This window comes from Calidris pugnax, unplaced genomic scaffold, assembly GCF_001431845.1.
Source record: "Calidris pugnax isolate Ruff unplaced genomic scaffold, ASM143184v1 scaffold14, whole genome shotgun sequence".
NCBI classification, from domain to species: Eukaryota; Metazoa; Chordata; class Aves; order Charadriiformes; family Scolopacidae; genus Calidris; species Calidris pugnax.
Genome location: NW_015090793.1, coordinates 2,760,092 through 2,785,220, shown reverse-complemented (window position 1 = coordinate 2,785,220; position 25,129 = coordinate 2,760,092). Strand labels below are relative to the sequence as shown.

At 40.4% G+C, this 25,129-nt stretch overlaps 2 protein-coding genes across 4 annotated transcripts; both read right to left on the bottom strand.

Moving 5' to 3' along the window:
* Nucleotides 1–319: 319 nt before the first annotated feature.
* Nucleotides 320–3,191, bottom strand: S100P (S100 calcium binding protein P). The gene is made up of 2 exons (XM_014966756.1): nucleotides 2,909–3,191; nucleotides 320–605 (listed from the first exon to the last, which is right to left on the bottom strand). Exons 1-2 carry the CDS (start codon nucleotides 3,044–3,046, stop codon nucleotides 456–458), a joined length of 288 nt encoding a protein of 95 aa, XP_014822242.1. The 5' UTR covers nucleotides 3,047–3,191; the 3' UTR covers nucleotides 320–455.
* Nucleotides 3,192–7,233: 4,042 nt separating this feature from the next.
* Nucleotides 7,234–21,758, bottom strand: LOC106902865. 3 transcript variants are annotated; one of them, XM_014966691.1, is made up of 6 exons: nucleotides 21,319–21,596; nucleotides 18,968–19,300; nucleotides 17,921–18,034; nucleotides 16,724–16,857; nucleotides 13,354–13,677; nucleotides 7,234–11,794 (listed from the first exon to the last, which is right to left on the bottom strand). In XM_014966691.1, the coding sequence occupies exons 1-5, from the start codon at nucleotides 21,368–21,370 to the stop codon at nucleotides 13,540–13,542; spliced, it is 771 nt and encodes a 256-aa protein (XP_014822177.1). In that variant the 5' UTR covers nucleotides 21,371–21,596; the 3' UTR covers nucleotides 7,234–11,794; nucleotides 13,354–13,539. The 3 variants fall into 3 exon arrangements, with proteins under 3 accessions (XP_014822177.1, XP_014822178.1, XP_014822176.1); XM_014966692.1 differs by lacking the exons at nucleotides 7,234–11,794; nucleotides 21,319–21,596 and adding exons at nucleotides 13,165–13,314; nucleotides 21,738–21,758; XM_014966690.1 differs by lacking the exon at nucleotides 7,234–11,794 and adding an exon at nucleotides 13,165–13,314.
* Nucleotides 21,759–25,129: the final 3,371 nt, after the last annotated feature.

Here is a 25,129-nt window from a genome sequence, read left to right as displayed (position 1 = left end):
CTGCGGGTACCAAACAGGTTCAGAGGCAGCCCCCCTGAGACCCGTCCCGTAGTGCTGCGATGGCACACGTGAGGATTTAGGCTTCAGTCTCCATCAGCTGAAGCTTGGCAGGCTGCATCCCAGAAAAGCAGCCTCCAGCTGACTCATGGCCCCCAGCCCTCGTGCGGCCTCTGCGCTGGGATGAATATTGAGCCTTTTGGCCAAGAGCAGAATTTTAAAAAGCAGAGAAAGAGAGGAAAATACTCAGTGAAAGTTAGTGGGAGCTGTTAAACCCAGGCTCTTCGACAAAGGAGCAGAAATTAACATTCAAGACAGGGAAGGAAGCGCAGTAGGATTTATTTTTACAGCCCAGCATGCTTGTGAACTGCACGGCAGCTCGTGGAAGAATTGAAGGGATCCATACCACTAGCATATGGAGCGCAGGCAAAGACGGCTTCTTGTGAGCAGTTTGACAATTACTGGGCTGCTTTCTGCTCAAAATATTTGTGACAGCAGCAAGTCAGAGATGCCACAAAGATGACAAATTCTTTGAAGTCCACTTGGGAATCGCCATTTTCATCCAGGTTCTTGAAGACTTTGTCAATGGCATCCTTGTCCTTCCCCGACTGCAAAAGAAAAGCGGCGGGTTGAGGTGAGAGGCAGCATAAACCCTAATGCAGCATCATAACTACCTGTGCCCCCAAACAAGGACCCTGCTGGGGCTCCGGGCCCTCGCTGAGACATGTAGGGGGGCACCCGGGGAGTGTGAGGCTGATTCCAGCTTGGGCACACTGTACCTTTCCCTGGGGGTGTGATGGAGGCTCCTGCATGCAGCCTTGCCACAAGCCTGCCTGGAGTGTCAGGTTGTCACATTTTCTGCTATCCAGGCCTTTATTTTTAATTCTTTTCGCTTGTTTTGTGCCTCATATCTCCGGGTAGAAAGCCGTGAGCTCCTTTGCACCGTGTTTGGCTGAGACCACAGCTCAGCACCCATCACGGGAGGAGGGTCACATCCCTGGGGAGCTGTACCCCTGCCTGCCCACCTCGGCAGAGCCGCACGTCTCCTCCAGCTGCCTGAAACAGCACATCCATCCTGCAGGAATTCACACCCTGCTGGGGTCTGGCCCAGGCCTGTGGGGAACGGGCAGAGGTCGGGGGGCTCTGGGCAATGGTGGGGGGCAAGCACAAGTCCCAGCATCCTTGTGGCACGGGCACAGACCTGAGTCTTCCCACCCTCTGTGCAGCTGGGGCGACTACATCGCCCTCCCTGAAAGCGTGTGCTCCCAGGTTTGTTACACCAGTTGTGCACCAGCACGGAGGCTGTGTTTCCTATGTTTAAAACAGCGTTTATGATGGCTGAGCTGTGTCATGGAAAGCCCCGAGGACATTACCCAGCTGGAGTAAATGCCACACATTCCCCATCCGCTCCCCTGGAAAGGCTCGGCGGGAGCTCGGGCCCTTTGCGGTTCTGCAAAACGTTCCTGGGGCAAATGTCAGATTTTTGCTTCATTAAGCTCCATCAACCCCAGCAAAGATGCAAACGGCCTCAAAAGTGCTTCGAGTGCTCCCTCTGGCCTTGGTGTCCAGCACAAGCTGCTCACAGGAGCTGGCATCTGGGAAGGCACCTCCTGAAGCCAGCGTGATGCTGAGCTTCAGCCACGGCAGTGAAAAACATCAGAAAAATCTTTTTCTGTCTCAGTTTCTGCAATTCTACAGGATTCTAACCAGCCCATCTCTAGGCTGATGTTAAGTGAGGCACCATCCAAGTTAAAAGAGCTTTTTATTATTTTTTTTCCAAAATAAATAAAATAAGGGTTTTTTTTTCCTAAAGTACCTTACAGGAGGGCTTTTTGGCTTGAGTCCCAGCACTGATTAACTCCAGTGATTTTAGAAAACGCAGTTTTATAAATAAACAAGGGATGGCAGTAGAGACCTATCTAACATAGGAAACAATTGCATGGATTTTGTTGAAGCTAAACAAAACCCAAATCCCATATTATACCAGGAAGAAATTATATAAACTATCTTGACAGAAATCTGATGGTGCTTCTTGATCATGGTCTAATTAATGAAATTTCTCATTCTGTAATTTCATGTTTCACTTTAAATATACGCACTTTTAAAATCACTAAGAATTGAACCAGTTCCTTAGATTTTACTGATGAATGTGTCTGAAAGGTTTTATTCCTTTTCACTTTGCCAATTAGAATCAGCTTTAATTTTATAAGTGAATATTTTTAATTATTTAGTGAAATATATGAACTAGTCCAGCACAGGTGGGAATTACTTTTTTGCAAACTCTGAGTCCAATCCTCCAGTCCTGCAGTATGGATTTATTTCTGGCTCTGATTGATTCAAGACCTTTCCGGGTAGTTGTGAGCTGTGTCAGTCATAACCAATTCTAAGACCAGAAATATATATCAATATTTAAAAGACTCCGTTCTCAGTTTCCCAGAACATTCTTGCAAACAAAAAAATATTGATATAAATGTCAGTAAAATGCAGGTAAAACTTTTCTTTTTTAAGTCTTGTTTTCTCATTTGTTTTCTGGTTTGTTTTTTTTTTTTTCTTTGCAATTACTAGTCTGCAAGACGACATTGGTGGTTTAAATTTAAGTACTGGCATAAAATATTATTTTATGGTTTGTTTTCTTGTAGAATAGGTAAAATGGGAAGAGAAGTAGGTGAGTTCTGAAAATGAAACCGAATCTATTTCAAAGCCATTGTCCTGATGACTTGAGTGATGAGTTCACTAAACAGGGAATGGCCCTAAGTATCAGAATGACTTTTACATAGTATATGAAAAAATTTTTTCATTTAAATTTTTTTCTACCAACCATTGCATATTTCCGGATGAAATTTCCCCTGTAACGTACTAAGGCCTATGTCTGCACCCACTACACAGAAATGACGCCGCGCTCTTCTCTTACCGAGAGGAAGTTTGGGAGCTCTTTTTCCAGGAGGGCCTTTAGTTCTGCTTTGGTGAGGGCTTGCCTGTTGCCATCCGTCTTTGCATACTTGTCAAAGACAGCAATGATCATTCCCATCGCAGTTTCCAGCTGAGACATGTTGCTGCTGGAGCCTGGCTTTCTTCTCAACAGGAACAGCCTCAGGGCTCTCTTGGAGGATGGACACTGCTCTTATTCTGGGGTTCTTTATGCAACTGTCCCATCCAATCAATGGTGGCACACCAGAGGGACGGTTATCCCTTAGCAAACATCCGTGTCTAAGCACTGCTTGGAGCACACACCTCTGTGCTAACAGCTATTCAAACCTCAACCTTTATCATCCTGGTGTGGCTGGTACAACCAGTTGCCCATGAGTAGAAACCAGCCTCTCCTTCAAGACACACAGTGTGACTAACAAACGAAAATCATATTTTGATACTGGCTGTTTGCTCAAGAATCAGATTTGTTCCTTCAGATAACCTCATCCAAGCAGAGGGTCAATAGCCCAGCTTATACCATAGAGTGCATGCTAGCCTGCTCAGGAGGAAGAGGAGCACCTCACTTCTCCTTCACTACCATAGTTAGGGGCTCTGCAAGGTGCTGACTATGCTGAGCTCTAGACTGCCCTGTCTGCTGTGCAGAGGACCTTGTTGAAGACCCGGTGTATCACATTCACCGGATCAAAAGTGGGGGTCTGCGATCCCCCTGAGCTTGCACTCAGGCCAGAGTGGATGTCTGGAACCAACATCTCTCCAGGGCCAGTAAAGGGAGCCTTGTGGAGACACTCCACAAAGAACTTTATCAGATGGGGATATTTGAAAGAGTAAGTATGATACTTGAGCAAACAGCCAGTATCAAAATCCATCTCGATTGGCAGTGAATAACTTGTTATTGACCCTATGCAGTGTCAAACCCTGCCTGTGGTCCTCTGTGACTTCTGGTGAACTTTGTGAGTAGTTTGAAAACCCTGACCCCTCATCAATAAAATGCCAAACACACTGGACCCACATCTACACACAACAGAGCTGTTTAAGGGTCTGTGCTGGGAGCCGAGTGGTACGTGGACAGTGTCAGCTCAGGTGATGGAAGCTGATCAGCTACAGCTACACAGAGTTTTGAGGAAGTTAAAATTTCTGGCCAAGCAGCAGGGTAGCTTGGCCTCTGTCAAACTCCCAGTGGCTACGCTAGACCTGGAAGAGCTCATTTAATGTGAGTTACATCTACACTTGAGTCTGCAGAGTGGACACACTCTGAGGAAATTATATGGGGGAACCTATCAAAACTAGGGCATCATGCCTGAATAATGCTGATGGACCCCAGGGTGCAGTGTAGAAGACCCTGACTATGGATTCCCAAAATTAAACCTGAGTTTGGATGTCCTTGGCCATACCTCCACAAGCTTGAAGATCAGTTTCCACTCATGTTGTGCTATAGACAAGTTACCAAAAAATGGGTTTTAATTGAGAAAAAAAAAAATTAACTCCTTTGTCCTAGACATCTATAGCCACCTGTTCCCAAGGCAAAATCTGTCCTGTAAAATCTACAACACCTCAGAGCAAGACCACACATCACAAGTACATGAAATCTAGTACCTTTCTGAAACAAAAACCCCATGTTTTTTCATCTTACATTCTCCAACAAGGGATTTTGCATTTCTCAGAAGATCACAGCCACCTCTCAGGCTGTAATCTTTATTCAAATAGCCCATCAGAATTATTTCTTCCTGTGACTTCAACCTTGTGACATGGCTTGCATTAAGTGGGTGAGGGTTTTAAGGAAAGTTTGAAGTTTTTACATTAAGGTGTATGTTGAAACCTGTGGGGTTTCTTCAGAAGAAGGAACAAGAAGAGGGCAAACAACTGGCCTTTGTTAGCTATGAACATCATCTGGTGTTTGCACATACACATACTAGCAGTCACTGGTGTGTCAAGTGCCAGGAACTTTGCTTTGTCCTTTTCTGTAACATGAATATTAAATATGGCTGTTAAAGAAAAATAAATTCCTCCCTCTAAAGGAAAACCTAACGAAATAAAATGTCTACTTCAGTCATTGTCATGACTTTGAATCATGAACATCGGTGTTAGTTATACAGAAGAAGGAAAAACAGTGCCCTGAAAAGGCAGAAGAGGGGAGGTAACAGCTTCAGTCAACAGGATATGTCGGTATGTCCACACCTTTGCCACATAACCTGGCAGAAAAGGTGTCATCATTCTTGACCCATTTGCCTCTGCAAACAAAGGTGACACATTATTTGGAGAAGATGGCTCCAGAAGTGCTAAAATGCAAAAAAACCCACAGGGCTTGCATTTCTACAAACTTGTTTCTACAAACAGGTCACCGTGGGAGCTCTGCATGTTTGGCTTCTTTTAAAATTTTTTTTAATGTGTCACATTTGTATTTATGCATGTGCACACACATCAGTATTGCTCAGACTTTTCAAATCATACTTGCTGTTTACACATTTTCTTACAATTTGTTTTTCATTAAGAATAGAGGTTCTGTGCACAAGGCACAGGCTATTACTGTTTTTGCTGTTTGCAAAAACAAAGCAGAGTACAAATAGCAGATGCAGGCAGGAAAGCAAGCAGGATTTTGATGTCAACCCAGCTGTCCAGCTCCCCAGTGAGATAAGCCATTTCTGTGGGTTTGCTTAATTTTATATTATTATTTGAATGTAAACAATATCCCTTATTTGATTCTTTCACCTTTCTTTTGTCGAAGAATGCTTTAAGCAACAGTGTGGTTTAGTATTTATTGAAGGTTTATATAGCATTAGCTCTCGCTGTTCTTAACTGAGGCCAAAAGCTTAGATTATTTATGTGATACAGAAGTGGACTGTCACACATGTAATTTTCAAAACCCATTCAGATATACTCAAATCTTATGGCATTTGGCCAGCTGCTCAGGCTTACATGAGATTTGTGTGACCTTGTGCTGATGTTTTCTTAGAGAATAAATTTTATCCTACGCTCTTTGCATCAATGTGTGTTTTGGAGAAGTCTGAATAAATACATTTCTCAGCTCTACTCTAAAAAGCCATTTGTTTCCCAGCCAGCTGAATAACTGAAGAGAAGTCTGAATAAATACATTTCTCAGCTCTACTCTAAAAAGCCATTTGTTTCCCAGCCAGCTGAATAGCAAACAATAGGATAGCTGAAACGTTAAACTTCTGTTAGAGCTTATCATCCCTGAAAGCTTATTCCAAAAAGTGCAAGAAGTTAAACAAGAAGGAACTTTTGGCAATTGCTACAATTCTGTTATGTATCTGAATGGAAGAAGCACAGGAGGAAGAAAACACAACCTGAAATGACAAATTCGCTGTTTTTCTTAAGTTGTATCTTGGCAGAAGTACAAAAAGGCCTTTATTTTTCTTTTAGCAAGAGGATAACATTTGAACTATAAACAAGCATTGCATGTTCCACACTGAGACAAAATTATCAAAACCCTCACATTTTCCAGCGCCCTGCATTGTTTGTTGAACTTAAGAGTATCAACACACTTTATTTACTAAAGAGCAAGGTTTTCCTCTGCGCTGCTTCATGCTCTAAGAAACCGAAAACTTGCTCTAAGTCTGGTTAATAGATTTTAAAGGTCATTTCATTTCCGGAATGCGTGGTAAATTTATTTTTACCTAGTGATTAAATGATGTAATTACTACATTGTTTTGCAAAACACAGAAAGATGAGACTGAACAGGCACTGATGAAGCATAAGAGGAGTTTTTAAAAGCACAGTATGATGTTTGGTGACACTGTATAGGTTCTGTAAATTATATATATGTATAGTTTTTCATTACTTTATTATAATTGACTTCTCAAAATATCCTTACAATGCATTTCACAAATGCAATTGATAAGCTCACGTACATTTTAAGTGAAGTTTTAAGGCAGGTAAAAAGGGGAAGACCAAGGTGAACTAACTGGCTATGTGACTTTCTCAGCTGAGAGCTGGGGGAATAACGCTGTCGTCTGGCAAAGCTGCACCACGGAAAACACACTTTCATCACTGCATATTGACTCTACTCAAACACGTTTATTAGTGCACTAGACATAGCCACGTTAAACTGTAAAATCAATGAATATATTACAGCCAATAAATTAATATTTGCAGTGTAAATACTTCTGCCTAGTTTTCAATCCTTGATTGAATAATTTCCTGGATGCTAACCTTTACAGGGTTTTTTATACTTCAATTTTAAGCTCCATGATATTAAAGCTTCCAAGTGTTTTTTATTGTAATGACAGAAAGCGAGGTCACACCCTAAGGTAACTGAGTATTGTCCACTCAAGTGCTTTAGTCATGGTTTAATCTGGTCTCACACGGACAGTCCAATTGTCATTTTGCTACTTTAAGGCTTATAAAATCCTACTCAGATGTAGGGTCATCATGCTGAGCTGTGGTTGTAAAAAGTCGTTCTATGGTATGGTCAGAAAGAATTGGAAAAAAAGACAAAGAAGAAAAAGGAGACAAAAAAAGAGTAAAATAAATGAGCTGTGAGAAGGTATGGTTTTGTAAAGTTTAAAACAGACTGAGTGAACTTTTTAAAGGAAGTTCCTATTTGTTAGAGAGAGATAAAGAGAAACGAGAATGACTAAGTGAATCCCAAGAAAGCTTTCAAAAGACTTTCATATGCAAAAATATTTTGGCCACGTTAAGCTCTCACGAACTAAACAACACTATTTCTCCTATATTGTACAAAACCATTTTCTCTGAGAGAAGGAATCCCAAAGAGAAAGCATCCTCCTGTTGAGTGTCTGTGCAGGCAACACATCAAAAAAAATCTTTCACATCCACCATAAAAATATTTTTTTTTTTGCATTTTAAAATACTAATTTATGCATACACTGAAGAAATGAGAAGGGCTGGCCTGCTACCACAGAACTGTGCGTGATGTGAGGTGATACCCATATATGCTGTCAGGAAGATTTCCAAGGCAATTTGATGGAGTGGAAGATCCCCAGGCACACACATTTCACTGAGCTGCCTGCTTTTGGTTTCCAGAAAGTAATGCCAGGGTGTAACACAACTTATTAGGTGGCCTTTTTCAGTAGGCAAACACTGCCACTGTTCTGACATTGTTAAGGGGGCAGCAAATGACCAGGCTCAGAAATACTGAAAGCTAGGGTGGGAAATGGGAACCAGAGCATGCTTTTGTAACAGACAATTTAACTTTATGTTTTGCTTATCAGAGAAAGAGAAGACCTTCACCAAACAGCAAAATAGAAAATGGACCTGCACAGAACTGGGAGAGCCCTTGACTTTGAGGGGGGGATCCCAACCATGAACAGACTCTTACCTAAACCCAGAGGATGCATCAGTGTGTTGAGGAAACATAGTCATGGATATAAATATAGGAATCACATTATTTTGCCCCCAAATTATCTTTTAAATTTGCTTAAATCAATCTAGATGGACTTCTTACTGGGTGTATTTAATAGAGCAGCCATTTGTGTGGCAGTTACTGGTTACGGTGTCTCGGAAATGGCCTGTGCCTGTCTGAGGTCCTCATGCTCAACGCCCGGGCCCAACGCTCACACAACGTTTCTACCACACTACTGCTCTGAAGGTGAGCTGAGAAACTAGTTGTTATTCTTTCTACACAGAGGCAATCGACTCATTTTTTCCCCACAGAACTTGAATGAAAGGGTAGCTACTCTTTCCATTTCCTTTCTTGCTCGATAGCAGTCCCCATTTAGATTAGATCTAGAGTCTTTAGGTTACACTTGGTCTGTATTTAAAAGGAAACTTCAAAGGACAAATTGTATTTAATATGGTACAACTGCTAAACTGAGAAAGGAGAGTTATTCTGTCTGAGAATACCCAATCAGCCCACTTATTTTTGCAGTCTGTCACCTTTAACACCTGACCTTTTCATACTGTCTTTGTTAGAGATGTTTATCTTGTTTTAACTCTTTCCAGAATTAAAAGCTATAAAGTGAAAAAAAAAGGGAGCAATACTTATTACTTGCTGTCATGATTTATTTCCATGGCAGCTTCAGAATCCATGTTACGCAGGCAACGTACAGATACAGCATTCCTGGCTCGTGGAACTGATCATCCAGCTTTAGGACAAGACAAGCCCATCAGGAGGTAACAGAACATTGAGCACGTTGGAGCAGATGTACATGATAGACCCAATTCCTTGTTATTCTTTTTGAACCCTTACGTTGTTTAGTTATCTCTCTAACCTCTGTCTGTCTATAGTCTGCTAATAACGCTAAATACTCCCTCTCTGCCTTACCCGTTTCATACTCCTCTACCTCTGTGGAGTTGAATACTTCCTGAGACAAAGGTATGAAGTAACTTTGATGACAGCAGCTCTGGCTGCATAAGATGTTGTTGAGCCCTGCCAACTGGAAAAAAGACAAGGAATTAATTATTGTCACATCCTATTGGCCAGCAAAATCCACCAGCACCAGAACACAGCAACCCAGCCAAAGCCTTGTTATTACAACGTGGTAGTTCATCAAAATCCTTCCTCCCGTCTCAGTATTTCATATAAAGTAGAAAATGAGAAATATTATCACCTGTCCTTTCTGTTGGTCAGAGAAATTGGTTAATGCTCTTTTGATCTGCATATTGTTTTGTCAGTTGTATTCACAGTTTCCTGTTTATAAAATACGGAGACAAGACCATTTATTAAAAGAAATAATGAAAAAACCCAACCCCAACTTTTACAGCTGTCGTCATTGTAGCTCCACAAGACAAGCATGATGGCAAAAATAAATTCTGATCATCTTACAGATTTACTCTCTCTTTTTTTCCTGCTGTCATTGATAGAGGATGTGGCAGTATCCGGAGTCTGATGGTGAAATAGATGCAGCACACAAAATTGCATTTGGGACTGAAAACCCAGTTCATCAAGACATAATAAAAGCAAAAGAGGATCCTCTTTAGGTTAGAGGAAACATGGACACTGTGAACCCTACGACACACTTCAATTTCCCTTTGGGTGCTATTTTTCCTTAAATTTGGGGTCTATTTAAAGATCACAGTCTTTAATAGAGAAGCAGGTAAAAACATTTTAGCTCAGATAAAGTATTGGTTTCAACTTTTATTTCCCAAACAATGCTAGGAACTAGGCAAGAATTACAATCCAAACACCTTTCTGTTCGCATAGATCAGACCTTCTCTATAGATTTGGCCTATCTACAGAGCTGCACCTGTCTAATGGAGGAGTACTTTTAACCTTAGAGTTGAATGAAAGCATCCTTAAGTCTATTTAAGCCTGGGCTGTAGCTGTTGAGTTTTTGAGAATAGTGGCAGTTTTGCAGCGGTTTTGATGTCAACAGTACAGAGAAACCGCTTTAGATAAAATCAGCTTTCAAACAAAGTTTAGTCAACCAAGTAAACATCATTGCTGTTTTGGCAGCACCGTTATCAGGCACAAGAACATTAGCTGTGACACCACACACAAACATGACTATTTTGCCAATATGCTGGTTGGGGCACCTCATCATCCTGCCCGCTACCAAGGATCCTTGGTGTAATGGAGCCAGGAATACCTGCTCCATACTCGCCTTCCACAGATACTATGACAGGAAAGAACCCCAATCCAGGGCTTGGAAAAAAAGCGTGGTTCAAGTCAGACTGAAATAATCCATACCCAGCAGCTAAGACTAGCTGCCTAAGTGCTAGATAGATTAATTAAGCTGCAACTCCCTGGATGATTGTGCAATGTATCAGGAAGAGAGAGAGTTCAGGGGTGTAGTCTCAAGATGACTATACCAGCTCTCCAAACCAGGGGCATGAGTGTGACAGAAGCAGAGAGGGAGCCTCATTTGTAGGACTATGACTAAGCCAAGTACATTGATGAGACAATAGAAGCACAGCAGAATATGTACGGGGCTTTACACGACATTGTGCCAGTGTTGCTCTTAAATGAGGATGTTTTAGCATGTGCTTAACACACGATTTTGAACTTCAAATTAAACCAGAACTGAACCATCACTTTGCAGCAGCCTGTTCAAGAGGGAATAACCACCAAAACTGGCTAAAACCGAAGGCCCAGGATTCTCTTCAAGTTCTGTTACTAGGCAGATGGACTTCATTATATATGGAACAATTAAGCACACAGTTAAACCTGAGATCATACTGGACACTAGAACATGTCCTGGGGTTAACTACAGAGCTCTTTTTTGTTTTTAAGCTACCAAAATTACCATGAAGAAGAAGAAGCCGAAGTCTGCCTGCCCTGGAAAATACTCATCAGGGTTTGCTGCTTCCCAAGTGGTACAGAAGCAGAGATGACATACACAATGCAGAGGTGGCAAACTCTTGTCAACCGAGTAGAACAGTCAGTGGCAACTCTGAAAACACCCTGCTGGCTCATAGCCACCGTCAGGCATAGATAAAAAATAGGTCACGGTAAATTGAGTGTAGTCTTCAACTGCCAGATGTTGGAAATTGCCATGTGAGCATACAAAATAGGAGCAGCTGTTAATATGGCAGCATTCTTTGCTGGTAGGAACCACATTTAATCAACAATTTATTAATAGTGTTGTAATGAAAATATGATTTGGAGACTATTAAACTGTAGCTTGGTGGCAATCTCTTCATTTAGCGGCTTTCCTTTAACAATTCCCTGAATACATCTCCTCATTGTGCTCAAGTAGAGAAGTAACCAGTAATATATGGAAAAAACAAAATTTACCACACTCACTTATAGCACTGGTGCATAACTGTGAGCTTCCTCATCAGAGACCTGGACCATCACCCCTTTTACCAATTGTGACTTTCTTGCGCAGGGGACAAAGTTACAGGGTTTGTGGAAATCCAGAGTCTCATTTGTGATCCTCAAAGGAACATGGCACGTGACAGCGTTTCACCACGCAGTAGAGGAAACCAATCTTGGAGGAAGGAAACTCATCTAACAATGAATTTCGGGACAAAAAACCGATAATATTTAAAAGTGGCTGAACTTCAAAAGGAAGAAAAGAATATCACCTTGCCTTATTCAATTTATACATAAATATAACGAGATATACTATAAGAAATAGTTTCTCTGGTAAAGGGTATGTTCACAGAGCAGTGATTACAGCTTATTTCAGACAATACTATATTCACGGCCGAAGGGTATCTAGGACAGGTTACAGAACAGCCCAAGAAAGGGGATCCTCACCAACAAGTGACCATGGCCAAGCTACAGTAATTTGAGAGGTAGCTTTGTGAACTGAAGTCACTATAGCATAGACAGAACCAGGCCACGAGCCCTGGTGTATGGCCTCAAAGATTTCATTACAGAATACTGAGCAGCAATGCAGTCACACATTTAGACTATGCAACCTGTTTTTAAGGGCTCTGAGAAACCTCATCTCCACCTACTGCGCTTCCCAGGTATGAGCTGTAACAAACCTCTTGAGCAGTGAAGTCGTTTCTCCCTGCTCAGCTGGGAATACGATCTAACCTCCAGCTAAGCTCTGAAAAAACTTTAGCAGAAGAGAAAATAACCCTGATATGTAAATACATCCACATTTCAGGTATCTGCTCTTAGTATTCAGCAGTCCTCGGACAACTGCCGTTAGCTTTGCTGTCAATGCTCTTCACCTCTGCCCAGCCCCTGGAAGCCAGGTTTCACTTACATTTTCTGTTTTGATTTTTCTTCAGTGATTTTTTTTTTTACGGTTTTAGAGCTGGCAAAAGTGAACAAGTGTTCACAAGCCCATTACCTCCAAACACCCCTCCTCCACCGGTTAGACAATAATTACACATAATAATCATACATATAGCTTCATTTAAACCTAGCATCTCATTGTGCGTAGGAGACTCCTTCCTCCTCTGGAAGACTTTTCCTAGCACGGGAATGAATTAACACTAACAGTCCCTTTCCACAGGAATGTAATCCTTTCTGGCATACCACTCTGGCTGTGATGTGGTCAACACTGATGATAGGTTCTGAGATCAGACTCCATCCTATGTGTAGTACTGTCTGTTCAGAAACCTAGCATCTCATTGTGCGTAGGAGACTACCTCCTCTGGAAGACTTTTCCTAGCATGTGAATGAATTAACACTAGCAGTCCCTTTCCACAGGAATGTAATCCTTTCTGGCATACCACTCTGGCTGTGATGTGGTCAACACTGATGATAGGTTCTGAGATCAGACTCCATCCTATGTGTAGTACTGTCTGTTCAGTCAAATGATTACCACCACGTGCATTTTTTTCCTCTACCTTCTGCTATTTATACATGGGCTGCCTGAATACATGCTTTTGTTGGGGAATGTTATTCAGTCCAGAAGATTTTTCAAAGTATGACAATACATCCTTTATTATTTCTGGACATGAGGGGAAGAGTTGAAGACAGTCTTCAAAAATTACATACCCTCCAAATTCAGACTCCTTACAGTGTTTTGTTAGTGACAAAACATTGAGAGACTGCTTGGAACCAACCTTTTTTGTTGCATATTGTCCCACTTCTGAGGAACCAACCTTTTTTGTTGCATATTGTCCCGCTTCTGACATGTTTCTAACAGGAAAGTCATGTAATCCATCCTTCAGCAGCAAGTTATCATATTGTTTTCAGTTTCACAGCTATTTAGCCATATTTTTTTTATGACACTGTCATTTTAGTTCTGAATGTCAAAGTAGATGGCGGATCCTCGTCTTGCTCTTGTTCTAGACTTTTTCAGCTGCCCTAGTTTGTGGGATTTCCTCATCTGCTGCACTGGATACCACAGTTGCCGTGGATTTGTCATCTTTTCCTCTTGATTCATTCAGAAAAGAATCAAGTGATTCATAAAGCGTAGACACAGCCTTAAAAAGCAATGAAAACTCCAGTCAAAATAACTTGTACCCATAAAGTCTATTTAAAATGAACTTTTACCCAAGACACAGCATCTAGCCCAGCCCAAGGGAACAGAGAGAAACACAGGCCATGGAGTTATAGTTTGAGAGGGAAAGAGTATCTCAGTACTAGCACTGAAAAGCAAAGTCTTCCTATATTTGGATTCAATTTTCTTAGTTAATTAGGTACTAGGCACAAAGTACTTATTTAGAATACCAAAGATGTCAAGTTCCAGTATAAATGAGATTCTATGCAATCTGAAACGGCAAAGCTTTTTTACCCCCTTAATCATTTAACTTCAGTATTTCCAAAAAGCTTTATCATTCAGTTCCTTCTGGATGGATGCTCTTGATGCAGTAAACTAGCAAACTGTCTTTTTTACCCCCTTAATCATTTAACTTCAGTATTTCCAAAAAGCTTTATCACTCAGTTCCTTCTGGATGGATGCTCTTTTGGTGCAGTAAACTAGCAAACTGCTGCGGTATTTGGATGATATCCTGGACTGTGCAAAAATCATCCTGTTTTTATTTCTTAAGCACATGCAGGATTTGAAATCTTTAGCAAAACCTGAGAATTTAAAGATCTGCCTGAAATGTGCACAAAGACCTGTGCTCACCGACGTATCAATACAAATTCTCAAGCTTACGTGGCATAAACTAGTAAAAAGGTCATGCAAGGGTGGCTTTTCATCTTCACGCTTATACTTTACAATGGGAGTTTACATTTTAGTTTTAATGAACAATGTTCAGAACAGAGAGAGGTACCTGCTGCTTAATGTCAAACAGGAGACATGGTAGGTATAGCAAACCAATCTGGATCATTCTTCTGTGCATTTTTGTAATGAACAATGTTCAGAACAGAGAGAGGTATATGCTGGCTTAATGTCAAACAGGAGGCATGGTAGGTATGGCCAACCAATCTGGATCATGCTTCTATGCATTTTTGCACAACCAGAGCCCTTCAGGAACGTGCTTTTTTGTGTGGTTCCATGAGCTGGAAGTTTGCATTAATGCTACAGATTAAGGCTTAGATTTGGGCTGGAACCTGCAGAAAAAAATCATCAGCTGCTCCAAGAATTCCATCCTCAAGGGCAGAACTTGGAAACACTCCCTGAGCATCTCAACTCAGGAAATATGGGGTGAATCTCCGGAGAGGGAGAGACAAGTGCTATACAGTAAAAGCATGACTTCAGCACCCAGCTCTGCCACGGCGATGTTCACTCTTAGGCTGAGCTAACTTAGATACTTGGAGCTATGTTTTGTCACCTGACCTAATTGCTCGGCCTTGTTATGACATTTGATGCAGGTGAGAGTAAAATCCACGCCTCGACTCAAGTTCTGTGACACAAGATTGCCTTTGCAACCCCAAGAATTGGAAAAAACCATGACATAAATTGGAGACTGTAAATAACCTTGCAGAGGCGTACAGAACCTTCAATGTTCGCTGTTCTAGAAATGGTGCCCAAACCTACCCAGAATGTACAGCTTTAAAAAAAAAGTGTAAGCAACATAAAAAAGCTAGTGGGAACTTTTTAGAGACTTACTTTTGCACAAACAGAAAAAAAAAATTAAATTAAACCAATCGTGTTCTGCAACACAATTGAAAGGCGATGTGTGCAGCTCCAGAGACACCATAATATTTGCACATCACTGCTGGCTAAATTAGTTTGAAATATAATGTCCATGCACACATATGTACTGGCTTCACTAACCTACTGGATCTCTTGAATGATGTATAAGATCCAATTATGCTTTAACATTTAAAATGATACTGCTATGGAATCAGTCTCTCTGCTTTCACTAAATGAGCAAAAAGGTCTGCTATATGAAAGAAAACACTGAACCTGTATCGTGACATGTTACTGTGGCTAAGCAGCTGCTAAATTATAAAGCAACAACAAAAGACCTTTTGTAATTGTATTCACACATCCTCCGGATGAGTCTTGTCCATTTTATACCTTAAGCAGTTAACAGCTACTAACGAACTCCTCGCTCTGCACCACCTCTGTTGCTTGCTTTCTCATTCTCAACCTCATATTCTTACGTCTTCAGTAAATATTAACAGGTAGAAGAGTTATCCATTTATAGCTAGTAATTAGAACATCTTATTACTATGACCAGACCACCTCGTGCCTTCTATTTTTAAAACCTTTTACTATGATGTCTGCTGTAAAAGAAAGTCTCTTCACTTCAGTGGGTATCTACATAGTACGGGGAATGAATTTTCCCAGCTATACATTTTCTTTTTTTAGAATGATGACTATTGCACAATAAAATATAAATACTACTGTTTTACTACCTGCATCCTGATATTTTCTCTCACTGGGATTTTAGTACCAATATGACCAAATCAAGACTGGAGCCAGGTTCTCTAACAGGAGAGTTCAGGAATCTGTAAACTCAATAACTGCAGTTGTGACCATGGGCTTTAGCATTTTATGTCACCTCTGTGTGGCTTATCCAAGCCTGTCCAGCTGATTGCAATGGAAGTTGCGCCTGCCTACGCAAGAGCTAAATTAGGGCTTCTTTCCCTTGCCCACTTTGTGTTTTAATGTAATAAAAAGATAAATAACTGCTTGGAAAAGAGAGCTTGCTTGAAATCTGCTACCTGCTCTCAGCCTGTCTTGCTTGCTCTAATGGCCCTATGAGCTGAAGCTGGTCCAAGCCCCTTGAGCTTGGTATACAATCATATGTATAGGGACTTTATTGCCATTTTATACTTCTACACTTCTTCACTCAGTCCCTATATCAATAGCTTCCACTTTTTGCTGCCCCCTTCTCCAGGCAATTTTAAATATAACAGAATCCAATACTTTCTTACTACATAAGTATCTTTTTTCTTATTTCTGAGTGTTGCCTTTTGTAAGAAAACTTTTTTGTTTTCTTTAAACCTTTCATATGTAGTAAGATGCAGTCCTAGGAACAGCAGCTTGTTGCGTCATTTCTGTTCCGTGCGCTCCCCAGTATCTCATTTTGAAATTCCTTCTCTCATAGAGTCTTTTTATAAACCACTTACCCATTCAGCAGAATTACATGATGAGTTTTCCTCAGCTGTTTCATTGGTGGATTCATTTCTCCCATAAAGTTCTGCAGTTTCGAGCATCTGCTCCTCCTGATGCCTTCCCGCCGGCACAGGAAGCTGTGCAGAACCTTAGCAAAAAAACAAGTTACAGTCACTGCTTGCTTACTATCCATTTCCATGGTCACACTGGTACTCTACCAGAGCTCTAGAAAGCTCTGCAGTGAAGAGCACAGAGCCCTTGTACGGCTGGTCTTGATGACAGGCGCTAGAGCTGTCTTCAGTTCCAGATGAAATCAACGATCATCAGGTTTCTGAACACCCCTTGTGCGAGGGACAGCTGGTCCATAGAGTTTGTGCCATGAAAACTGATCAGCTCACCCTTAAGCAGACACCTACAACGGGTCAGTTCAGTTATCTGCATCAACTCCAGTGACCGAAATCGGAGTTTAGGGGCTTCACTTGTCTAAATCCTCTCCCCCTGCTTTTTTAACCTACAAGTTGAATTGCATCTCAAGTCGTAGATATTCCACCTATATCCCCAACAGCTCACAAGCTGAATAATCCTCATATTGCAACCGTAATACTCATGCCACAGTTACTTAAGAGGCTGACTTAGGTTTTATGTCACTGATCCGTACCCACCGCCTGCAGTTGCCCTATGTTTACACTTGTCCTGTACCCTTGCCATTCACGGTTTTTTCTTGTGACTTCTTCCATCCCTCATCTCAGGATTTTGTAGAAATCAAAAATTAATAATGAGTTAAAAAAATTCACAGCTTAAAAAACATAGCTCAAACACAGTCCCCAAGGTTGGGTCTTTCAGATGTCACTTCCAGGAGAAAGACTACCATGCAGAGCTAAGTTCTGGCTCCTCACATTTTCCATCTGCTAAGAATTGGAACTGATATCCTTCAATACCCTAGCCAGGTCAAGATCTTCAGTCTAAGTGATCACTCTTCCTGGAAAGATAAATAATGGGGGCAAGTGGCTACAAGAACACTCACTTGGACTAAAAGCTGTGCCTCTGATCCCTCCTCTCAGCTTGAGGTGTCCCTAGCAGATCAGGACCAAGTGAACACAGGTTATACACTGAAATTCCTCTTAGTGATGCCTTTTAAGTGCACCTGTTCAGCCATCTGAAAATAAACATCTAACGCAGGGAACAAATGTTAAGAAAATACTGTCACTCACCAGAAAGTTTAGAGTGCTGTTTCTTTTTGTAGCAAAGACACAAGCTTCCCACTGCCACTAAGAAAGGAACGACGGCACATATTGCCAAATCTCTCTTTTTCAATGAGTGAGCTTCTGCAATAATATATTTGAAATCAAGTTACGTACCATTCAAAGATACAACAGAAGAATAAGACCACAGCAAAAATAAAATTAAAATTATAAGTGACTTCAAGAGTGAATCAATCCACCCCCCCCAAGTGCAAGGTCCTATACTTCACCATTCCTGAGGGATGCCTGCCTGATAACAGTAACATCGATCCCTCCCATAGCTCCTGCAGTTTGACATTTTTTTTCCCCCCAGTATCTAATGTGAGTATTTTTTGCTTGTACTTTAAGGCTATTACTTCTTGACCAAGTAAGAGAGCAGATCACGTAACCCATTTTAGAAGCTTAGATTATTTCAAAGCTTTATCAGCCTTTTACATTCATTTTCCGCCATTTTGAACACTACTTCGTTCATTCTCTGCCACTGACATTTTCTAAGTCTTTGATAATTTTTGTGCCTCGCTTTGGTCTACTGGTTGGCCGATAGTATAAAATAGTTTCCAAAACTGGACTGTGCTAGGTGAATGGAAAGGTTACTTCCCACGGCTTGACCAGTCAATAATACGAGTGATGCTCGGTAACGTTAAAGGTCTGATCAGAGCTACTCCCCTCGTCTTTCTCTACAGTTGAGAAGTAGAAAGAGAGAGGTAGAGCTCAGCATCTTCAAGCAGCGATGCATAGTGACTTGAGACAGTTGTGCAACAGAAGCGAGGTAAATTGTTTTCTAGGTAGCAAACCCTTAGCGAAGAAAACAAACGCTACATGGGGGAATTAATGCAGAGAGCTTAAGTCAATTGTCATTAAGAGCCATTCAGGTCCTCTCTGTGTTTGTCTCTTATCCTGAGATCCATGGCATTAAGGGAGGGATGTGGAAGAGGAAGGAAATGTATAAAATAGTTCAAACTGAAGAATCTTTTTGATGGCAAGTTAAATGGTATGCATATGTTCTTGCTAGCTTACCTTTCTCTTCAACAGTCACTGTTGTCCCATTTCCACACACTTTCTTACAGAAAGGTATTTCAATAATTATCTCACAGTAGTAAAATCCAGTGTCATTTACATTTGCAGATTTTATCACTAGCACATCCTTGCTTTCACAGGTGATATTGGATACATAGCAAAGTTTTGTTGATATAGTATTGGTGATGTTCTCTCTATCAACAAGATGCCAGCTTACTCTATACCTCTGAACAGATTTTTTTTCCCAAGTACAGGCGATTTCAGTGTAGTCTCCAATTGACAGATGTATTTTTGTTGGTGTTTGGGTGACCATTATATTATCGGGATTTGTAGCTAGTGGAGAAATACACATAGATTTAAAAGTTAAAGCAGCAAAGAGATGACATTACAGCTGCAATGTTTACAATCACAGTAAGTAAAACAATATTAATACTGTAAAATCATTATGAGATTAATTTTTAAGATTCGTTACTACCAACTTCTCCTTTGAACAACGGCAATCACCTTGCTGGCTAAAGGAAACTTTTAAGCTGGTGTGTTAAAGCCCTTCATCATTCTTTGTGTGCAATAAATGAAGATTTTTTTGTGTACTCTCTGATACGCTTATTTTTTATTTTAAACAAAAAGCTTTTTTAATGGCGGTTGAGTCTGAAGCACATTGAACATTTTATCTGCTAGATAAAGAATGACCAAAAGGAGTCATCCAGAATGATTCATCAGTGAATAGACTCATCAAGACGAAAGAAAAATCCACTACAATTTTTGTCATCATGTAGGAGTTCTTGTCCTGCACTGCTTCTAATTACTGACAAATGTACAGCATTTTTCAGGTGGGTTCTTTAATTTTGTTTAAATGTCTTTCATTAAGTTTTTGCTGACAGATATTACAGCATCAAATTCACCTCCTTAGTTTAATAAACTAAGTACGCAATATGCCATGCAGACCACAGTTGTGTCATCAGGTCTGTTGCCTGGCTTTTAGCTGAGGCTGGGTCGGACAGTATCAGATGAAATCAAACATTTTATTCTTTCCTGCTTTGAATCTCTTTATCACTCACTATCCAGATGCAAAGTAATCTACATGAGTTACTGTGCAATACTGTACAAAATATTTTCTTCTGAAGTGAACCCACTGTGTAGGTATCAGATCACTATTATTTTTATTCTAATGACAATGATGCTCATCACAAAAATGCCAATCCTATAAAAATCTAACCCTGTGACCATTAGTTTCATATGCTATGTGAAGAATTAGAATTTCCCTCTTCTAGCATTTATAATATTAAAGTGAAGAACTACTCATAATGAGAGTAAACTGCATGATTTTCTTTCAAATTTTATCCTATTTGTAACTCAGGCACATTTCACACCAACATATAAGTAATGGGATGATTTTGCCCCTATCTGGTCCTACAATGGCATTTGATAAGTTTTATCAGAATTATGCAAATAAACATCTTTCCATCATACCTAAAGGAGTCAAGCACCTCTATTTTTTCCCCAACACAGCACTCAACAACTTACAGAGAACAATATGGACAGCATAGGGATAATAAAAACAGCAGAAAAAAATAAGGGAAAGAATTGATGTAGTGTGTAAAGCGGTTCAAGCGTCAAAGAACCGATTACTAACTTCACTTTTTCTGTTTGCTTGGTTTGTCATTTAAAATCCAGTTGTGCTATAGGCTGTGCTATGCTGCCTTATGACTTTACTGTCTTTCTCAAAAATATCACTGGAAAAATCCTTTTGTTCTAGCTTAAGCTCTCTTTAGTTTCATTTTTAAATTTATACTGAACACCTTCAGTATCACCCAGTGCAATCTGTATCGAATAAGAAACACGAAGCCTTGTCTGCTTTGTTCTTCAGTATTTGTATGATCTGGAACAAAACCTCCTTAACATTTTAAAATTCTACATTCAGTGTTTGTCACAATAAATATTCAAGCCTGAAGGTCTAAGAAAAACAGTGCCTGCCTTAATCTAATATCATTTTGGGGGGTGAAGTGTACGGTTTGTTCCTCTACATTTTTTCTACAACCATCTCTTTGTGAAAGTGCTTTTTCATTCCCCACGCATTTTAATTTTGATTTCAGCATTATGAAAGTACAGTTAACATTCTCCTTGTCTCACACGCGTGTCTATTTGAGGTGAATACACTGTGAGAAGTTTTTTTTAAATCCAACTCAAGAACTACAAGTGAGTAACTAAAGTACAGTTAACATTCTCCTTGTCTCACACACGTGTCTATTTGAGGTGAATATACTGTGAGATGTTTTTTTGAATCCAACTCAAGAATTACAGGTGAGTAACTATCAACAACAACAAAAAAAAAGCAGACAAAGAGCACTTACCTAAGGAGCCAAAACACATTGTTAAAAGAAGTTTCAGTGAAATTATGATCATCACGCAGGATTATTAGGACTTGCATCACGGTGTCTCAGTTGAAGATCAGCAAAACAATAAATGAAAGCATGTCAGATTCGTAACTTAACTTCCTCTTCCCTCATGTGGTGAGGGCGGTAGGAAGCTAAATGCTATCAGCTTTTCCCTACGCTCTTTGAAATTACTGTCATAGATGTATCTGGTTTAGAGCCCAACTATCCTGCCTGAAATCAGAACATTTCTTTGAATTTTAAATTGTGTCCTAACTTTTCAACACTAGATTAGCCTCTCTTCTGGAATGACATGAAAAACCACTTTTCCAAACTTAGAGTGGTCTCAGGTGAATGTTTGCCATTGCACAAAAAAAAAGCAGACAAAGAGCACTTACCTAAGGAGCCAAAACACATTGTTAAAAGAAGTTTCAGTGAAATTATGATCATCACGCAGGATTATTAGGACTTGCATCACGGTGTCTCAGTTGAAGATCAGCAAAACAATAAATGAAAGCATGTCAGATTCGTAACTTAACTTCCTCTTCCCTCATGTGGTGAGGGCGGTAGGAAGCTAAATGCTATCAGCTTTTCCCTACGCTCTTTGAAATTACTGTCATAGATGTATCTGGTTTAGAGCCCAACTATCCTGCCTGAAATCAGAACATTTCTTTGAATTTTAAATTGTGTCCTAACTTTTCAACACTAGATTAGCCTCTCTTCTGGAATGACATGAAAAACCACTTTTCCAAACTTAGAGTGGTCTCAGGTGAATGTTTGCCATTGCAATTCTGCAATCCTTCATTTAAAGGGATTTTATGGAGATGAGACTTCTTTGGCTACTGCGTACATGTCTTATCAGCAGCCTCTTCCAGACAACCTTGTGAATCTTAGCCAAAGACAGAGACAATGACTGTACATAGGTTACATTGATATCAAGTGTTACTCCTGTCTTTCCTTATTGCACGTTTCATTCTCACCTTGCTGAAATGCAAGCAATGGTGGAGCAACGGAGGGAAGCTGAATTCAAAGAACTGCACTCACAGTGGCCTCAACATCCCACAACATCAGCAGGAAACACTCCAGGACACTACGCTGTGTACACAATGCATCTCACTACCACCTCTATGGGTGCACTTGTATTAATGCAATACCAGTGTCATATATATTAACCAAGGCTTCTTTCAGGAAGATTATAAGCATGGGTTAAATAAAATGAACTACAGTCATGTCACCAAGTTAAGGGCCATGAAGGCAAAACTCATTTGCTAAAAAAGATTTCTACAAGTATAGATAGCTGAATGCTGTTTAATGTTCTCCCGTACGGATTTTTGGCTCCAATTACACTGCCTGGCCAGAGAAGTGGAAGACAACATTGGTTCTGTTTTCTCAACTTATCCAGTCTTGTCCTTTGACAGATATTTCAAGCGCTAAGGTACCAAGCTGGACAAAATTGTCACACAAACACGTTCAGTTGGATAACATCAACATTGCAATGACAGAAATTTTTTAAAAAATAAATCAAACAAAACATGCTGAGAACATGAATCACTTAAATTAAGAACTTGATAAGAACCTGTCAACTGCAACATTTCTTAGAACTAACACCAGGTTTTCGCAGCACTGAGCAGTTCTCCAGAAGAGCTGAACTGCAATTTGTAATGAAGATAACAGCCACATTTAAAGCCTAAAGCACCGTTCCTTTCCATTTGTCAGCAACAAAAGCATGATGCATCAGTTCACCTGCTTCTCAGAAGCAGTTACCTTACAGAAGCAGTTTCCAGGCTTGTTTATATTGCCAAACAGGCTTGTTTATATTGCCAAATAAAAGAAAAATGAGACAACAACAAAGATAAACATCAAAAAAGTGAATTCTAGGACTTCACTGAAGGCTATCACGGTTTCTGATGGTACCCAGCTGGCTTAATTCACGTTTTAGAGCTAGTAAGGACACAACAAAGACCCTTACATTCAAGTGAATGAAAGGATTATTAAAGCAAATAGTTCATACTTAAGGATATTATTTAATTCTATTAAATAATGCTGTTGGCATTGACATTCATGTTATCTTTGGTACTTCTGGTCAAAGATGTAGAATAAATGAAGCCTGCATGTGTAAATTCAAGGGAATAACTAGCTTCTGTTGTATATAAATACCTACGTTTGTGCATTTAGCATTGAGCTATGCAGCTGGCAGCTCCAGCATGCAGGACATTTTGTCTAGAGACCAGGTGAAGCTTTTCAATAGTGCTGAGAGCAGCTTATATTTACTCTGAAAGATGCTTTGGTTCTAATCCAAAGCAGCTACTGTCAGAGATGGAATGAACTAGCACACAGAGAAAGGGGTTGGGAAAGAGGATTATTTTTAGCTCAGGTTACTTCACTGTACCGTTTTACAACACAACCCCACAAACACTCATCCCAGTACTACGGAGCGGGTGGAAAAACACGGTGACAAAACTTCTTAAGCTGACTTTGCTTAAGGGACTCTTGATCAGGAGTGGAGCAATAGGTCGACGGGTAACAGTTTTAAATTGAAAGAGGACAGATCTAGATTAGATATTAGGAAGAAATTGCGTAGTCATCTTAAGCTGACTTTGCTTAAGGGACTCTTGATCAGGAGTGGAGCAATAGGTCGACGGGTAACAGTTTTAAATTGAAAGAGGACAGATCTAGATTAGATATTAGGAAGAAATTGCATAGTGTGAGGGTGGTGAGACACTGGAACAGGTTGCCCAGAGAAGTTGTGGGTGCCCCATCCCTGGAAGTGTTCAAGACCAGGCTGGATAGGGCTTTGAGCAACCTGGTCTGGTGGGAGGTGTCCCTGCCCATTGCAGGGGGGTCAGAACTCGATCTTTAAGGTCCTTCCAACTTGAACCATACTATGATTCTATAAGCTTTCTTTTCTTTCTTCAACTTAATCTTAGTTAGCTTTGGAAACTGCATTGATGAATTTTGATTCTGTAAATGTGTAACTTTACTCACCCGTGTGCCGGAGATGCTCAGTGCAGAGGCACTCTGTTCTCGGAGAGGCAGTGACAGCTATAGCCAGTCTCTTATGGATGGTTTGCACAAATCCATCTTCCTGAAACTTTTCTCTAAGGCATTCAAAGAACAGCAGTGGAGGCATACTGAAAAATACATTTGAAACTTCTAAACAGAGAGGACCTAGCCCCCCTCCCTCCTCCTTACCCGTATGTCAGACTTGCTCGAAAGCTTGTAACACCAGTATTAATGAGACAGCAGCATTTTTGAGGTGTTGCTATCAGCTGGGAAAGTTTCTTAACCTACAGCAGCATTGAGGAGAGTATGTGTGAAACTCAAGGTAGCCAAATGAGTTTGCAATTTTGCTGCCCTGGAATAAGACGATGGAGCAAAATCCATTTACATTTATTTGCTATGAAAACTTAATCTGAATTTTTTATACTTGAAACAAAATTCTGAAGTCCTAAGTCAGACATATTATAAGATTCTTTTAAAAAAAAGTTTTAATTCACATTTACCTTTTCAAGATCTTCTTCATAGTTTCATAACAAACACTTCAGAAAGTTGCAGGTGTGCCAAAAGAAAGTTCTGGTGAAAATGGAGATTTGACTTTTGTTGTGCCTAACTTACGAATCGCCCCCTCTTCTGACTCAAACACAAGGTGGAAAGCACACCGTCACTTGGGCTTTTTACCCACTGCCTAACTTCAGTGTAACAGACTTCGTAACTTCTCCGGACAGACAGTGGTGTTCTATGTGCTCTGTATGATAGAAACACATTATTAATTTTTTCCAGTTATGACCCA

Coding starts and splice junctions, on each gene's coding strand:
- S100P (XM_014966756.1), bottom strand. CDS start 3,046: ATGTCTCAGCTGGAAACTGCGATGGGAATGATCATTGCTGTCTTTGAC. Junction 606..2,908: donor AGCTCCCAAACTTCCTCTCG/GTAAGAGAAGAG, acceptor TTTCTTTTGCAG/TCGGGGAAGGACAAGGATGC.
- LOC106902865 (XM_014966691.1), bottom strand. CDS start 21,370: ATGATCATAATTTCACTGAAACTTCTTTTAACAATGTGTTTTGGCTCC. Junction 19,301..21,318: donor AATGTGTTTTGGCTCCTTAG/GTAAGTGCTCTT, acceptor TTTCTCCACTAG/CTACAAATCCCGATAATATA. Junction 13,678..16,723: donor CATGTAATTCTGCTGAATGG/GTAAGTGGTTTA, acceptor TTGCTTTTTAAG/GCTGTGTCTACGCTTTATGA.